At 45.3% G+C, this 17988-nt stretch overlaps 1 protein-coding gene across 2 annotated transcripts; it reads right to left on the bottom strand.

Moving 5' to 3' along the window:
• Positions 1-484: 484 nt before the first annotated feature.
• Positions 485-17853, bottom strand: LOC110733183 (putative disease resistance protein RGA3). 2 transcript variants are annotated; one of them, XR_002513569.1, is made up of 4 exons: positions 16611-17853; positions 14947-16318; positions 1644-3162; positions 485-898 (listed from the first exon to the last, which is right to left on the bottom strand). XR_002513569.1 is itself a non-coding variant. In XM_021913192.1 (3 exons), the coding sequence occupies exons 1-3, from the start codon at positions 16690-16692 to the stop codon at positions 2244-2246; spliced, it is 2373 nt and encodes a 790-aa protein (XP_021768884.1). In that variant the 5' UTR covers positions 16693-17853; the 3' UTR covers positions 485-2243. The 2 variants fall into 2 exon arrangements, 1 of the variants encoding a protein (XP_021768884.1); XM_021913192.1 differs by having other exon boundaries at positions 485-3162.
• Positions 17854-17988: the final 135 nt, after the last annotated feature.

The raw sequence follows: 17988 nt of genomic DNA on the forward strand, positions 1-17988 counted from the left end.
TACCCATCAATCGGTCGGATCACGAGTCATTGCGGACGGGGTCATTATTTCAGGTTACGGGTAAAGAAATGTTTTCACCAATATTATTATTATTAGTCATTACATGCCTACTACATAGTTTAAATTGTCACAAAATTAAAACACATAATTTCCTAACTAAATTTGTATCAATGATATGTTTTAAAATTTGACATATAGATTAGAAATTAATCTTAAAATTCAATAAACAACTCGGGCATCGTACGGGCACAAAACTAGTTTTTTTAATTTTATTACTATGTGTAGACCTGTCAATCGGGTCGGGTCACGAGTCATTTCGAACAGGGTCATTATTTCAGGTTACAGGTCAAAGAATGTTTTTCACCAATGTTATTATTATTAGTCATTACATGCATGCCTACTATATAGTTTAAATTATCACAAAAACACATCAATTCCTAACTAATTTTGTATCAAATATATGTTTTAAAATTTGACATATAGATTAAAAATTTATCTTAAAATTCAATAAGCAACCTGGGCATCGCACGGGTACAAAACTAGTAATTCTATAAATCTGATCAATCCCAAGATAATACTTACAGAGTACCAATTATCAATTATCATGCATTCTAAAAGGCTAGATAAAAAGTTAAAACTAGCTAATTTTGTCAACAACTACCAATTATAGCCTCTATTTTGAAAACAACTATCTTTTAAATTTTTTTTAAAAACAACTACCACAAAAAATTTAAAAGTTAGGGTAGCACTACCACATTAGTATTTCCGGCTAGAATCACATTATATTATATTTTTTTTTTAAAAAAAAAACCTCATACGCTTCCTCAATTGGTCAATAGCAATTTTCTCCTTCTCTTCCAGAATATTGTGGTCCAATATTTGATCTGGAAAAACCACCCTGTAAAACGAGAGCAGATATAACAGTAATAATATGATTCTGCGATATTTAATCCAAACAAAGGCTAATCAAATTTGATGAAATTTCTGCAGGATGTAGAAATGCATGCAATAAAGGGAATATTCTAAACCTGGAATGGACTTATAGACGGAAATGTTTTTTTTTTTCGTTATTTAAAGAGCCACGCGAGAAATTTAATAGCTAAAAAACAAAAACACTTTATGTTTTTTTTTTTTAAAAAAAAAACGGAAAATACTATATGTTATAATTTGCATAAATGGTTCAAAAATGTAAAAAAATACAAAATGAAATAAAATAAGGAAGCTAGAGAGATGTTGTGGAGGAAAAAAGGTGAAAAAAATATCATATACTTCCTCTATTTCTTAACATTTGCAAACACTTCCAATATATATTGATCTTTATTATCTTTAATTACCAATGTGTAAAAATTACAAAATTTTGATATTAGATTGAGACAAGTATAACTATATTTTACATAACTATAATTTTTATAACCTATAAATCACCATAGCTAGTCAAAGTGAGATATGTAAATAGTGTAAAAGTCAACTATAAGTGTAAAATAAACGTGCACAACTTTTAAATTAATAGTGCACTTTTTTTTTTTTGATAAATGTGCATAATTTTACGCTAATGAAATTTGATCATTTTGTTGGATTAATTTACATGCTAAGATTTTTTCTCATTCTTAAAACATAAAAAGAGAACGTAATTGGTAACATACCTGATACCTGATGAAACAATTTTTCCATGAGGACTCGTCTATGTAACGCCTGCTTTTGTCATAGGAAAATTTTTAAAAAACCACCCAAAAATGTGTTGAATTTCTAACTAACCACCCAAAAAAAAAATTATTTTAAAATACCACCCATTAAATTAATTTTTTGCTCAGATTCCCACCCAATTTGAAAATCCGGTGGTTTTTTAGCTTGTGGGGCCCACATAACGGCTAGTTTATGCTTTTATTTGTTTTCTTCCCCCGATTTTTCCTATAAAAGTGTATTCCTTATTCAACTTTTGCTCCTAAACAAAAATTTTCCCCAAATTACACAAAATTAAGCTTGCTTCTAATTGCAAAAATTGAATAAGGAATACACTTTTATAGGAAAAATCGGGGGAAGAAAACAAATAAAAGCATAAACTAGCCGTTATGTGGGCCCCACAAGCTAAAAAACCACCGGATTTTCAAATTGGATGGGAATCTGAGCAAAAAATTAATTTAATGGGTGGTATTTTAAAATAAATTTTTTTTTGGATGGTTAGTTAGAAATTCAACACATTTTTGGGTGGTTTTTTGAAAATTATCCTTTTGTCATAAAACCCATCAGGATTCACTCCAAGTCTCCCCATGTCTCACCCAACATGATGACTTCTCATGAAACACATTAGGAAAATACTTTCTTGTCAAAAAAGAAGGGAGATACTTCAAACTGGGCAAGCTTAAGAGAGACAGCTCTCTGAGAGATGTCAATTTCCCCAACCAGTTGGGTATACTGTTCATATTTGAGAATTTTTCAATTGCCAAACATTGGAGTGCCTTTAAATGTTGGAGCTGATCGGGAAGTTCATTCGTAGAACAGTTATCAGTCTTATCACCTATCAATTTTAATTTTTCAAGAGATTTGCAAACTGGACTTTTTCTATCCAAGTCTGTAACTAGTTGTATTACATCAGTGCACAGTTCCCTTAAACGAGGAAGGCTGCCCAACCCTACTGGATTTCTGAAGTAGTAACAACCATCTACCACCATTATTTCTTCCAAAGATTCGCGACATCGAAACCCTTCCTCAGGTAATTCAATAATCAGCTTCTTGCAATGTTGTATTGTTAAGAAACGAAGACATCTCAAGTTCTCCAATTTCAGATTTCCCTCAGCTTCACACCCATAAATCTTCAGGGAGACGAGGTTGGGATGTGAGGAACCTCCTTCAATTAGCCATTTTGGAAATGTAGTACCGCAATAATTCAAGATCTCAAACATTTTCAAATTGACATTAGGTTGCAGGGCTTCTAGAATTTCATTATCATTGGTTTCCTTTTTTATTTTCAAGTTATGAACCCAATTGAAAACTAAACTGCTAAGATATGACTTGTTGTCTAGAAGTAGGCTGCGAGCTTCTTCTTCACCACTTAAATTATGTAAATTGTAGAGTTTCAATGTACCCCTAAGATTATTCAACGACCCTAGTTCACCAAATCTCCAACCCCATTTTTTCCCTAAATTTATGGACGGTAAAGTTTGTGTTTCGGATGAAAACAATCGAATCTCGGAAGATCCTTTTATCTTGAGGGAACTTGGTCTCGGTCCGAACGACGCAGGAGCCGAGGGTTTCCTGCACAACAAATACACGTAAACTAGCCTCGGGGGGGACGCCGAGGAAGGCCCCTCCGATGCTTAAGTCAGTATATTAGAGAGAGAAAGCTGTGCAAGAGTTTAGTTGCTTGAGGCTTTTTTGTCTTACCAAGAATTGACCAAATTGTTGGCTTTTATACCTTGGCTAATGAAGGAGGCGGATTGGGCCCGGAAGTCAGTTGGGCTGGGCCAAGCTGATTGGGCCGTTGACTGACCTTGACATGGCTTTGAGGATGTTTGATTTTTGACTTTAGCACATTTGGAGAGTTGAACCTTAACCTTGGGCTTTTAATTGGATCATTCAGTGACCAGGCCCAATTGGACTAAATTGGACCCAAACAACTTGCCCCCCAGACCCGATTTGGAAGGATGACGGGTCGGGTTTGATTTAATCAGAAAAGGAGGGAAGTGAATGATTTGTTAATCCAAAAATGTGAATTTAAACCGTAATTAACCCATGATTAATGAGATAACAACAGTTAATGTGGATAATTGCGGAAGTTGGACGGGTAGTGGGCGACTTAACTGCAAGGTCGTGTGTTTAACGGTTACTTAGTGGGGTGCTTGAGAGAAATTGAAACGCAGACTCCTTGAATTCCCATTTCTGGAGATATAAATAGAGGCGCGTCTTCTCTCCCCACTCATTCATCAACACAAACCCAGAATTCTCAAGAACGCTCAAGAGCCCGCATCAAAACTTCGCAAATTCCCCGAGCATTAAGCTTAGAAGCTGAGACTTGTCACTACCAATTCGTAAATCGGCGACTTTTGCTTCAGATCAAGGTAAATTCCTTTGATTTTATTTCATTTTTCTTCGACTTTGCACTCTTTCCCCTTTTTCGACTTTTTCCTTCGAAATTCGTCAATGGTGAGGGGAGTTAGAGGTGGAGCCCGTGCTCCAAGAAGAGCAAGGCTAATCCCCGATCCCAGGGACAGGATTGGGACCTGGAATGGACGAAGGACAGAGTCTGACCCTGCTGAAGGGGTTAGGGCGACTCCCATTTCTTCGGCTCCTCCTCAGAGGGCTGAGGGGGTGAGCGCTTCAGGACGGGATGATGAAGTTCCCGCTGTCCTTTGGGATATCCTCCCAGGGTTTTCAGAGTGGGAGGATGCCGAAGTAGCTTCGGCCATGATAAAGAACCGCCCCTACTCATGGTGGGTAGAGAACGCCGATCAATATCGATTTGCCGAGCAAATTGAGTTGCACTACGGCATTTTTGAAGCTGATGGATATTGGTGCCGAATGCCCTCAGCATCCGATAGAATCCATCGTCCACCCCCGGGGTATGTGGGGGTGTACACGAGACAGCTTCAGTATGGGCTGAGGTTCCCTTTGGACGTTTTCGTCCGAGACTTGCTGATCCATTACAACATTTCCCTGTGCCAGCTGACCCCCACCAGCATCCGAAGGGTAATGACGTACTTATGGGTCTGCAAATTCTTCAGGTACGTGCCGAACCTGCATTGCTTCAAAAGGCTCCATCGGCTAGTGCCAAACATTCAAAGTGGGCACGGATGCCATGGCTCTGGGTGGTATCGGATTGAGTCTCGGCCCCCGTTCCTAACCATGTGGCCGAACGACTCTTCAGACAAGGACTGGAGAGGTCAATGGATTTGGGTTAGGGCACCCACGGAGCCGAGCCACCCTTACGTTTTCAGCGCTCCCCGGTATCTTGCCGAGCCGGATCCTGATATGGGAAGTTTAGGTCCTCCCGAAGATAGCGGGCCAGACCCGAACCTTAATCAGCAGAACATCTTCGGCAAGCTGCCGAACCGGGGAGGCAGCGGCCGAATGCAGCATATCCCGGAGACTTGGCTCCCCGATACGCACTATGTTTTCCAAGAGAATATGCTGGCAGCTGTCGGCCTCAGCCGAAAGTTTAGGGATGGTAATCTTCTTCGGCTGGGGCCGAGGCCTTTTAATTATCTCTTTTCTTCTTTCATTTTGCTTTCTTGTGATGTGCCGAACTAACTGAATTGACTTCTCCCCTTTTCTTTTTCAGAACGGGACGAGACCAACATCGGCATTGATTACGCTCGCCTTGGCGTCAACCGAGAACGAGTCGTAACTGATCGGGCTCCCCCTATCACTGAACCAAGGCGCCGAGAGGTTCACCTAGACTCTTCCCACTTCCAAATTGAGGCTGTTGCTCTGTATCAGAGGCAGAAGCCTTGGTGGAAGAAGAGGGATCCCTTGTTTCAGCTGCTGGAAGAAGAAGCTGAAGCTGCCCGTACAGCCGAAGAGGTTGCACGGGTTATTGAAGCTTGTGAAGGTGGAGAAGGGTCCTCCAGAGTTGCTGAAGAAGCTGCGGCTAGGGCAGCTGAAGAAGACGAGGCTTTGCTGAAGACCTCGGTGAGCCTTTAGACTTAACTTTGTCTTTCTTCTTTTTTTTTTTTTTTTTTACTCACACTCTTCTTCCCCCCTGTCTGTTACAGTCTGAAGAGAGTAACAGACACAGAGAAGGCAAAGCTCCTGTTCGTCCCGAAGATCAAATACAAGAGTCTTCAGACTCAGATATGGACGAGCAGCCTCTTCTGAAAAGGCGCCGAAGGATGGCCATCATCGGCCCTCATGACTTTCAGCAGAGGCCGATGACCATCGGCGTCGCAATAAGGGAACCTGAGGAAGGCAATGGATCGCCGAGGGTTCCCCGGCCACCGCCTCAATCACCCCCAAGGGCCTCTCCGCCACCCCCCGAGATGGAGGTGGATCAGAGAACTCCCAAACCTAAGGGAGAGGTTCTGGAAGAAGCTCGAGAGAGTGCCGCCGAGGACAAGGATGGAGACGCCGTGATGCCCAGTGCTGAGGGTTTCACGGCGGACATTGCCAGAGAGGTTGGGGCCTTCGTCCTCACACCTGAAGAAGAAGAGGTCACAATAATTGACTCTTCTGAGAAGGAGGACGTTGAGCCACCCAAAGCTAAAGAGGCTCCATCGTCATCCTTCCCTTCCTTCCAGACGCTGCAGTCTGGAGAAATGGGTTTCTCGGCCCCCCGAATTCCAGTCCCAGACCACATCTGGGACCTCATATGGGGTCAGAACCGAGAAGGTGCTGCAGCCTACTTCGGCGATTTTGCTGGCCTGTCCGAAGTAGATAGGGCAAGGATTTGGTCGCTGAAGGCCACTGCTGGGATGGGCGAATCCAGCAGATCAGTTCCTGACCCTGCCAGGTCCAACCAACTGCTGATGATGCAGGTAATTCTCCTTGCCTTGATTTCTTTCTGAACTCAACCTTTCAGCTATTATTTTTTACTTTTTTAACTTGTGCCCCTGTTTTCAGTTCGTGCACAATCAGACTCTCACTGTAGAGCTGATTGATACCCTACAAGATAGGGTAGACGCTGCTGTGCACGAAAGGAAGGTGGCTGAAGAGGAAGTTAAGCTTGCTAAGCTGAAGCAAGCAGCAGCTGAAGAGAAGCAGCAGGAGGTTGAGGAGTACGGTAAAAAAGCTGCCGAAGCTCTGAAAACCTTCTGTGATGCTATGGAGATGGAGGTTTTTCCCCCACTGATGGAAGGGGAAAAATTCCTCCAAGAGCACCTGGGGGTGGACATCTCCAAGTTCAAGGCTGCTATCGAGAGCCGAATCCAAGGAGCTGCTGCACAGGCTGAGGTGCAGCATCAGCTAGAATCTCTTGAAGCCAGCAGAATGGCTGCTGAAGAGATGCTCCAAGCTAGGGATGTCCAACTCTCAAGGGCTGCTGCTGCTGCTGAAGCTCAAAGAGCTAAGCTACAAGAGGCTGAGGATCAGCTCACTGCCAAGAAGGAAGAAATGGTCCAAGTTCAGGCCGAGGCTTCCCAGGTTCAGCAAGAGTTTACCGAGCTGAAAGGCTCCTCCTCCAAGCTCGTCGATGAGCTGAAGAGATCCGAGGAAGACTTGGAGGAGACGAAGAAGAAGTTGGCCGATGCTGAGGCTCTACTCAAAGTCCGTATCTATACCCAAGAAGAGTATGAAATGGGTTTTAGAAACGGGTTCAGAGTGTGCCGAAGGGTCTGCCTTCATGCTGAGCCGAAGCTGGACTGGTCCAAATGTGCTGAATGGGTCCAAGATCCCGAAGACCCTCACATGAAGTATGCCACTCCAATCGAAGCTGAAATCCTTAAGGCTGAGGAAGCCGAGGAAGAAGCTGAGAGGATGGAGTTGGAGGCTGAGCAGAGGGAAAGGGAGGCTCGGCAGAGTGCAAAGCCTGCTTCTTCTGCTGCTGGAGCTGAGACCACCATTGGGCCCAATGAAGCTGATCAGTCTGATCCTCAGGCTGAAGCATAGGAACTCGGGCAGTCGTCTTCAGAATCTTGCGGTTCATCATGCGCTCAACTTTAGACTTGCCGCTTTCTGAATTTTTGCCTTTTGTTTTTTTTTGCTTCAGCTTGCCTTATCGTACAACAGCTTATTATATTTTTATTTTGCCTGTACGTATTTCGGCAGCTGTTACTTTCCGCTTGTGGGCGGCTGCCGACTATTTTTGTAATTCAACATTTTTATTTCAAAGAAGTTCACTTTCTCAGCTTTCTTGTGTATTTTTTTTTTCTTCGCTTTACCAGTCTTCGCACTTTACTGCTTTCTTTGAATGATCTTTCAAATATTTGCTAAGTGCAGAACTTCGGCTAGCGAGAATCATTTCTGCTGAGACTTCTTTTTGCCGTTTGTACTCGGATGTTTTCAACTTGTGAAAAAACTGACATAAGTATCAAACTTCGGCTGAGCTGAAGGGTATTAGATCAGTTGTGCCATTTCTCTATTTCCCTCTGCCCCCCCAGAAATCTGAAGATGAGGTCTTCTGAATTCTGGAATGGCTGATAATTTTTCTCGGCTAAGCAGAGGATCTTTGTACACTTTGCTTTATTTTCTACATCTGTTTTTAAAGTACTGATTTCCCACCTGAGAGTTTTCACTCTAGAGATGGTACTCTTGTGACACTTTCTTCAATTCATCCAAGGGAACAACTATCCGAAACACCATGCCGGGGCAGCAGTTTATCTGAAGTACGAGGCATCATCATGCAATACTTCAGAGTTGCAACTACCACCCGGAACTGATTCATCCGAAGTACAAGGCATCACTATGCAATACTTCGGGGCTTTATCAGTTCCTATTTTTTAGGCTATGTTTCGGATAAGTCTATGGCCTTTTTGCCCAAAGGAACAGCTTCTCCGAAGTACAAGGCATCACTATGCAATACTTCGGGCTTGTATCCTTTTTTGGCAGGTTTTACGGCTTGCCGAGGTACAAGGCATCATTATGCAATACCCCGGACAGCGCCGAATGAAACCTTGAATTTTCGAAAAACCGTAGAAAGCATAAAGACTAGATTGTACTATCCGAAGGATTTACACATAGTATTTTTTTGAGCACATCGGCATTCCAATGGTTTTTCAGCTCGGTGCCATCCATTTGTTTGAGTCTGAAGGTACCGGGCTGAAGCTCTTGATAAATTTCATAAGGTCCCTCCCAAGATGCTGAGAGTTTGCCATGAATGCGACTTTTTTGAACAGCTGCAGCATTCCTCAAAACTAAATCCCCAACCCTGAGAGGTCGTTGATAGACTCTTCGGTTGTAGGACTTGCTCATTCTGAGCTTGTGTGCAGCCATCCTTTCTCGGGCTAGATCTCTAATCTCGTCAAGGAAGTCGAGGGACTCTTTCATGAGCTGCTCATTTTCCTCGGCTGAGAAGAGATTCACTCGTAGGCTTTCTGAGCCCACTTCCACTGGAAGCACTGCTTCGGATCCATACACCAGCTGAAAAGGTGAATGCCCCGTTGCCTCCTTCTCGGTTGTCCGGAGTGACCAGAGGGTTCCCGGAAGTTCCTCTACCCACTTGGACTTTTGATCCTCTACTCTTTTTCTGAGAGCGTTAAGGATCTGTTTATTTGCGGCTTCGGCTTGGCCATTACTCTGAGGGTGGCAAACCGCGGAGTAAGCCAATTTTATCCCGAATTGGTCAGTGTATCGGCGCAAGGGCAGGTTGTCAAACTGTCTGCCGTGGTCGAACACAAAAACTTTTGGGATGCCGAACCGAGTTATTATGTTCTGCCAGATGAACTGTCTGACAGTTTGCTCAGATATGCTTGAAGCAGCTTCCGCTTCAATCCATTTGCTGAAATAGTCGATTCCGACTATCAGCCACTTTCTTTTGTATGGGGCCTCGGGAAAGGGTCCCAGAATATCCAACCCCCATTGTGCAAATGGAAGAGGATTAAGAATTGGCTGGAGATCTAGGCATGGCCGATGGATTACCGGTGCAAATTTTTGGCATTTCTCGCATTTTCTGACCATGTTCTTTGCATCCGAGATCATTGTAGGCCAAAAATACCCTGCCCTGAGAGCTTTGTGGGCTAAGGTTCTCCCTCCTATGTGGTTTCCGCAGATGCCGAGGTGAATCTCTCGGAGAATATAGTCGGCATCCGTTGGACCCACGCATTTCAATAATGGAGCGGAGAAGGATTTTCTGAGGAGTTGGCCGCCGAAGACGAGGAATCGTGAACTGATCCGCTTTATCTTGGAGGCCGAATTCCTATCCTCGGGGAGCTCGTCCCTGAGTTTATAAGCCAGGATGTCATCCATCCAGCTCGGCTCGAGTGCAGCGCAGCAGATTGATATTGCTTCGGCTACACTCTTTTCTCGGCGCACCTCCACATAGACAGAACGGCTTAACTCAGTCAGAGTTGAGCTTGCAAGTTTGGAGAGTGCGTCCGCTTGAGCATTTTGACCCCTTGGGATCAGCTCTACTTCGAAAGATCTCAGCTTCGCAATTGTCGATTTGATCCTTGTGAGGTAAGCTGCCATTGAAGGCTCTTTAGCCTCATACTCCCCCCGGATCTGATTGGCGACCAGCTGAGAATCTGTCTTGAGGTAGACATGCTCGGCTTCCAACGATATGCACAGGTCTAAGCCAGCAATGGCTGCTTCATATTCGGCCTCGTTGTTAGAGGCTTTGAATGAAAATTTTAGTGCATACTCGAAGGTTTTGCCTTCGGGAGAGGTAATGACGACCCCTGCCCCCGAACCGTTCACGGTGAAGGACCCATCCGTGAAGACGGTCCAGATTTTCCTCCTTGCATCCAGAGTCTCCTGATAGGAGCACTCGGCCAAGAAGTCTGCCAAGGCTTGCGCCTTGATGGCTGTTCTCGGCTGATAACCGATACTGAACTCGGTGAGCTCGAAAGCCCACTTTGCTAGTCTACCGGATTTTTCAACCTTGCCGAGGACTTTCTCTAACGGCTGATCAGTTAGAACCGCTATTTGATGAGAATCAAAATAGGGTCGCAACTTCCGAGCAGCCACCACCACTGCATAAGCCACTTTTTCTAACAATGGGTAGCGCGTCTCGGCATCCGTCAGGGTGTGGCTGACGAAATAGATCGGCTGTTGAACTTTTTCTTCTTCCCTTAGCAGCACCGCGCTTACCGTGGCTGGACTGACCGCCACGTATAAGTATAGGATGTCTCCTACGACTGGCCTTGCCAGTGTTGGGAGTTGAGCCAGGTGTTCACGGAGCTGCTGAAAGGCTGACTTTTGTTCGTCTCCCCATTCAATGCCTTTTGAATTTTGGAGCTTCAGCGCCTTGAAGAAAGGGAGCCCTTTGTCTGAGGCTCGTGAGATGAACCTGGACAAGGCAGCCATTCTCCCGGCTAGACGCTGAATATCTCTTTTTGTCTTCGGCTCGGGGAGGTCTAAAGCAGCTTGTACTTTGGCGGGGTTTGCATCAATCCCCCTCTTGCTGACCATGAAGCCGAGGAACTTGCCTGACTTCACGCCGAAGACACATTTCTTCGGATTCAGCTTCATTTTGTATTTTCTGAGGGTGGCGAAGGTTTCGGCTAGGTCCGTGACATGATCTTTTTCTTTTATGCTTTTGACGATTGAGTCGTCAACATAAACCTCCATGTTTCGGCCTTTTTGCTCGGCGAAAACCTGATCAACCAACCTCTGATATGTTGCCCCCGCATTTTTCAATCCGAAGGGCATCATTCTGTAATTGTACAACCCGGAACTTGTTATGAACGCTGTTTTAGCTCGGTCCTCGGGGTGCATGAAGATCTGATGGTATCCCGAGAATGCGTCCATGAAACTGAGCAGAGCATGCCCGCTTGTCGAGTCGACCAGTTGGTCGATCCTCGGCAGCGGATAGGAGTCCTTGGGACATGCCCTATTCAGGTCCGTGAAGTCAACGCACATCCTCCAGTTACCATTTTCCTTCTGAACCATTACAACATTGGCCAGCCACTCCGGATACTGACAGGGTTCAATGAACCCAGCATCTAGGAGCTTATCGACCTCAGCTGCGATGTTCTGGTTCTTTTCGGCGGAGTAGTTCCGCTTTTTCTGCTTAATGGGTCGACTGGAGGGGTCGACATTAAGCCTATGGGAGACGAAGTCCGGATCAATCCCGGGCATTTCTGCGGCTGAGAAGGCGAACACGTCTCCACTGGCCCGTAGGAGTTGGACGAGTGCCGCACGGGTGTTTGGCTCCAGTGACGACCCGATGCTAACACATCTGTTCGGATCTCCTACGGTCAGTTCTATTGACTCGGTCAGGTCATCCATTTCCATGCTCTTAGAGTTGGATTCCTCGAATTCCGGCCTGCTATCAATATTAGCAGACTTTCCTGACCGCGGCTGGCCATCAGAGTCGTTCGGCTCTGAGGCGGAGTCAGCCTTTTGGCCCCCATCAGATTTCTCGTTGTCTGGGGCTTCATTAGCCGAAACGTCTGAGCCTCTCGGCTTTTTGGCGTTTCGGTCCCGGTGCTTTTCCTCCCCATCGCCACGGTCGCCTCGGCGAGACGTGGATGGCTTGAGGTGATTGCATCGGCGGGCTTCTTTTTGACTGCCCTTTATTTTCTCGGAGCGTCCCTCGTCTGAAACGTATATCATGATTTGATGATACGTGGAGACGACTCCTTGAATGCCGTGAATGAGGGGTCTCCCCATGATCACGTTGTATGCAGAGGGAGCATCTACGACCAAAAATTCGGCCATGATATTCCTAGCTGCTCGGCCTTCGCCGATGGTGACAGGAAGTGTAATCTTCCCGTCAGGATACGAGGAAGAGCCGTTGAATCCAGACACCGGGTAGGGTGCGGGGGCCAGGTGCTCGGCTCCCATCCTCAGCTGGTCGAACGCTCCTCGGAAGAGGATGTTCGCCCCGCTACCGCCGTCGACGAGGGTCCGCCAGACGTTGCGGTTGGCGATGCCCAGAATGATTACTAGTGGGTCATCGTGGGGGTATACCACCCCCTCACAGTCTTCGGCTGTGAACAGGATGTTCGGCGCCGGTGACTGGGACTGCCGAAGCTCAGCCTGATGAATCTGATGGGTTAGACCCCTCAGTTGGCGTTTGGCTGTGCCTCGCGAGATTCCCCCGGAAATAACCAGGATGTCGAGGGACTCCTTGCCCTGAGGTCCCTTATCCTTCTTCCGAGCGAAGTTGAGGTCCTGCCGAGAATCTTTTTCAGCTTTTTTCTCCTCGCGCCTGTCCGCGAGGTATTGGCTCAGGTACCCCTTGCGGACCAGATCCTCAATCTGGTCCTTCAGCTGGACGCAGTCCTCGGTGCGATGTCCGGGTGAGTCATGGAACTCGCACCACTGGTCCTTTCCCCTCGTCTGATGCCAGGGAGGCAACGGACGAGGTTTTTTGAATCTCCCCTCGTCCTTCGTCGTGCTGAAAATCTTAGCACGGGGAAGGGAGAGTGGAGTGTATGAATCGTACCTTCCCGTGTAGGGAAAGTGTCTTTCCTTCTTCGGCTCGGCAGCAGAGGACGGTTCTGAGGCCTTAGCCTTCCCTTTCCTCTGCGCCGAGACTTCGGGCTGCTGCCCTTTCGGCTTCTCAATTCTCGGACGAGACTGAGACCTGGATCTGTTCCACTCCTCGGCTCGGATGAACCTATCCGATGCTTCCAAGGCTTCCTCCAGGGTCTGCGGGGGATGCATGACCATGAAGTCCAGGAACTTTCCAGCTTGGAGGCCGTTCCGTAGCGCGAACACGGCCAGGCCTTGATCCAGGCTTGTGATTCCGGATGACTCGTTGCTGAAGCGAGTCAGATAGTCGCGGAGGCTCTCGTCCTCCGCCTGCTGCAGACTCATTAGCTCTGCAGTGGTCTTCTCTCGGCGGTTGGCCGTAGAGAATTTGCTCTTGAACTTGTTGGAGAGGTCGTTCCAACCGGTTATGGAGCCTTCCTTGAGCCCTTTGGTGATCCAGGATTGGGCAACACCTTTGAGGGTCGTAGGAAAGTATTTACACCAGGTAGCCTCAGACCTCGGGTTCAGATACATGTGCCCCTCGTAAGAGGCAATGTGATCCTTAGGATCTGAGGTACCATCGTAAGTAATATGTGCCGGGATTTTGACCGTTGGCACATGCTCTTCCAGAATCCACTTCTGGAAGGGCGAGTTCGATGGAACCATGACCGCCTTCCCCTTGTACCCGGCCTCAGGGACCTCGCTCCCTCCTCTCTCAGAGGTGGAAGTGGTTTTCGTCCCCGGCTGAGACAAGGTTGGGTGGGGTCCGGTATCCTCTGGGAAGGTGAGGCGGCTATGCACACTCACCTCCCTCGAACCCAAGCGTTCGTGAACGCTTCGGCGGGCGAATTCCGGGTCCTTGGAGGGCCCCATGGAATTCTGAGCTTCAGAGTGGTCAGAGGGTTGAGGGTTCCTCCTCCTCTCCTTACTGGAGTTTCGGGTGTCCCCTCGCCACCTCTGGCCGAGCTGTCTATGTGGTGGAACTTGTCCACCATCATCCTGACCGATCCTCCTTTTCAGGTTTCCCGGCTGGTGATCATCAGGCATCTGGATTGGAGCCCCTTGAGCTTTAAGGAACTCCATGCAGATGGCCACTGCTCTGGCCACTTCCTCGGTGGAGGGTCCGGAGGGAGGAGTCTCCCGCGGATGTGACCTGGATTGCACGCTATGGCGCGGCGGGGAGTTCCTCGCACCTGAGCCACTCGGTCTCGGGGATGGCCCCGGCTGCCGAGTGTGGTGCGAGGTGTTCTCCTCCTGGAGGCTAGGACCTCTTGAGGCTTCCCTTTCCGGAGAAATGGGGGCCTCCGATTCGGAAGAGGCTTGCTCCGGGGAGGGATAAACCGGCTGGCGTTCCCTCACCGTAATCTGGCCTCCTCCCTTCTTAGCCTTCTTGGAACTCTTTCCACTCTTAGTCATGGCGACTGCCGGAGTGTTTGATGACTGACGCGAAATTTAGTAGCGTTCCCCACAGACGGCGCCAAATTGTTTCGGATGAAAACAATCGAATCTCGGAAGATCCTTTTATCTTGAGGGAACTTGGTCTCGGTCCGAACGACGCAGGAGCCGAGGGTTTCCTGCACAACAAATACACGTAAACTAGCCTCGGGGGGGACGCCGAGGAAGGCCCCTCCGATGCTTAAGTCAGTATATTAGAGAGAGAAAGCTGTGCAAGAGTTTAGTTGCTTGAGGCTTTTTTGTCTTACCAAGAATTGACCAAATTGTTGGCTTTTATACCTTGGCTAATGAAGGAGGCGGATTGGGCCCGGAAGTCAGTTGGGCTGGGCCAAGCTGATTGGGCCGTTGACTGACCTTGACATGGCTTTGAGGATGTTTGATTTTTGACTTTAGCACATTTGGAGAGTTGAACCTTAACCTTGGGCTTTTAATTGGATCATTCAGTGACCAGGCCCAATTGGACTAAATTGGACCCAAACAGTTTGTAAAGGTACACCAATGTCATTAACATAGAGGATGTGCCTTAAATTTACTAAATTACCTATTTCTTTTGGAAAAATACTCTTATTTGGGTCTGTTACTAATTGATTATGGCTATATACACATAGTATTTGCAACTGGTAAAGTTTGGCGATGAAACCCAAACCATGGCTAACACTACTTCCAAAGTACCTCAAATGTTTTAACCTACCCAACAGCTCCCAATCAAAATCCTCACTCCAATTTTGTCCTATATCTAACACCCTTAAGGGGTTGTTTTTTAACAAAACATGTAAGCTAGGACCTTCAAGTTTCTTATTGTAAAGCAAGCATGTTCTCAACCTTTTTGTAGAAGATGTGAGAGTGAGCTCTTTGTTTTTAGAATGTTTAGGAACTATCAAGTGTCGAACCTCATTTGACATTTCATCTTCATCTGAAAACCAGCACTCTCCCTTTGAAATAAAACGTGCAAGAGACAATACTAGATCATGCATCTTAAATGTCTTCACTTTGCCAAATTCATCCATCTTTGGCTCTTGGAAAAGGGAACTATTCAACAAATGCTCAATATATTCTTCACCTTTAGCCTCCATTTCAACATACGGGTGCAAGAAGCCTTGTGTCATCCACATGCATATCAACTTTTGCTTTTCAATGATATCATCTTCTTCGAAAATGGCACAATAAGCAAAGCATTTTTTCAAAGCCGTGCATGGTAAGTAGTCATAACTTAATCTCAAGGAAGGTAAAATGCCATTATTATCTTTATTCGTCCACAAATGACTCTTCTCAAACTCCTTCCATATCTCTATATCTTTATCCCTTAGCAAGTTTCCTAGTGCTTTTATGGCTAGAGGAACGCCTCCACAGTTCTTCATCATCCTCCTTGCAATCAACTCTTTCTCACTGCCAAGATTATCATCACCTATTCTCTTCATAAGAAGAGACCAACTGTCACATTCACTCAATCCCTGCAACATATAAATTGAGGGCTTTCTAATGGTTATTTTATCATAACCAGTTGTTTCCATTTTTTCTACCGCAAATTTGTCACGTGAAGTCACTAATACATTATTAACACGTGATCCACCAATTTCCTCTAGCGTAGATTTCAGGGAATCCCAATCAATTGTATCCCATACGTCATCCAATATGAGTAAATACTTCTTTTTCTTCAACTTTTCATGAAGCCTTAATATCAGTGCCTGTCTATCTCTCATGTTTGAAGAATCTTTCAAAACTATCTCCACCATTCTATTTAAAATATCTAGCAGATCAAAACTAGAAGAGATGACAAGCCAAATAACCATGGAGTTGAAGAATTTTGTCACCTTATGTACCTTGGAAATGCGTTTACACAATATCGTCTTTCCCAAACCTACCATTGAAGTAAAAGAGCAAAAAAAGAAATCAAATTATATGAATATTCAGGGACACTATACTATGCATCCATCGAGTACATCATAGAATGAATTGATCGAGTGACAATATCAAGGTAATAATTTTACAACTTATAAAATTGTAGTTCACGAGGCATATCATGCATCTACATCAGGTGAAAATAGTACAGTCATGACAAGAAAATGAATAAAATTCAGCAATTTTGTAACAACGAAAAATAAATGTATGTAGAAGTATGTACGTAGTAAAAGAGATGATATGTAGGGTACCTGCCATGCCCACAATGCCTATCACAGTGAGAGTTGATAAGTTGTTGGTGTTGGAATCACATAATAACTTAACAAGGTGCATGTGCTAGCTCCTCATCCCTTCCTATGAGTAACTTTTCATCCACATAGTGTCGCATGTTACAAAGCCTTGTCTCTTGATCTTCAATTTGATGAGAGTGTTGATTGTTGTAAATCTCACCTGCAGCAACACCGATAGGTTTGATGCCAAGCTTGTAACCATCACTGTAGATGTTGCTGATCAATTTTGTCAAGTCCCTTTCTTTGTGACCCATACGTAAGCTGTAAAAGGGCTTAGAGACTCCGCGTATAAACTTGTCCCTCTTTCGTATCCGGATTCTGGCCTCTAGAGCTTCATAGGACCATTCGTCCAACAAGTCGTCAGCATCGTAGGCAGCATCTTTGATTTTTTTGAGCCAATCATCCATCAGTGAATTGGTGATTGCCTGGGAACAAGCACCTTGTAACATCTCCATTACTGTACTGAGTTGTACTTGAAGCTCCTCTAACTCTTTCTTAAATCCCCAAGCTAGCTTGATTTCGGCGTTGATACGTGACAACACTATTCCAATCACTCCATGAGCTTCGCTGGCTAGAAGTCCACCTACCGCATTTTCCACTATGGCGTTCATGTTTCTCAACAAATTCAAACAAAGCAAATAGTGTATATATTTTTACTGCAAAAAAAGATTGAATTGAGGTGGAAAGCACTCTCAATTTTTTCAAGCACAATAGTAAAGCGACCAATAAATATAAGAGAAATAAAGACTTATCCTTGTTCAAGATAGACAACTAAGACTTATCGATCTTGTATTCTCACCTTGTATTCTTATGGACTTATCTTTAATTGATCAAAGTATGTATGTGGTATATGTCTATAAGAAGACTTATCAAAGTACTATGTAGGGCTTCTTCCCATGTGCTAAAAGGACGTACTGCTCACAATGTTTGTAACCCATTGAATTTTCTACGCTTACCAGATTCTTGATATCAATAATTTTGGCCTCCTATTCTATTAGTAAAATGTTTTACTTTTTCATTATTACGTTATTGTTTTAGTTCACCTTATTATATTAAACTGGAATTATTTTTACTAACATTGAATTATTTTTGTTGAGAAAAAACAGCCCCAAGAAGTGGATTGCGCCTAGCAGCAAGGTGATCAAAATAAACTGTGATACCTCTCTTTATGTGGAACAGTGGAAGGCTGGGTTGGGCTCGAGGCAGTGGCAAGGGATGACAAGGGGACTGTTCTGTTTGCTGGTTGTAGGCACATGTGTAGAAGATGGCCTCTTGTGCTTGCTGAGGGGATGGCGGTGCGATTTGCTGTGACTTTGAGGCGTATATATGGATTGAAGCA

The sequence above is a fragment of the Chenopodium quinoa genome, unplaced genomic scaffold, assembly GCF_001683475.1.
Source record: "Chenopodium quinoa cultivar QQ74 unplaced genomic scaffold, ASM168347v1, whole genome shotgun sequence".
Lineage (NCBI taxonomy): Eukaryota > Viridiplantae > Streptophyta > Magnoliopsida > Caryophyllales > Amaranthaceae > Chenopodium > Chenopodium quinoa.

Bases quoted from the DNA above. Each gene is read 5' to 3' on its own strand.
- LOC110733183 (XM_021913192.1), bottom strand. From the start codon at position 16,692: ATGCACCTTGTTAAGTTATTATGTGATTCCAACACCAACAACTTATCA. The intron at 16,319-16,610 runs GTACCCTACATA...CTTCAATGGTAG, and splicing joins AGGCATTGTGGGCATGGCAG to GTTTGGGAAAGACGATATTG. The intron at 3,163-14,946 runs ACAAACTGTTTG...TTCATCCGAAAC, and splicing joins AATGACATTGGTGTACCTTT to ACAAACTTTACCGTCCATAA.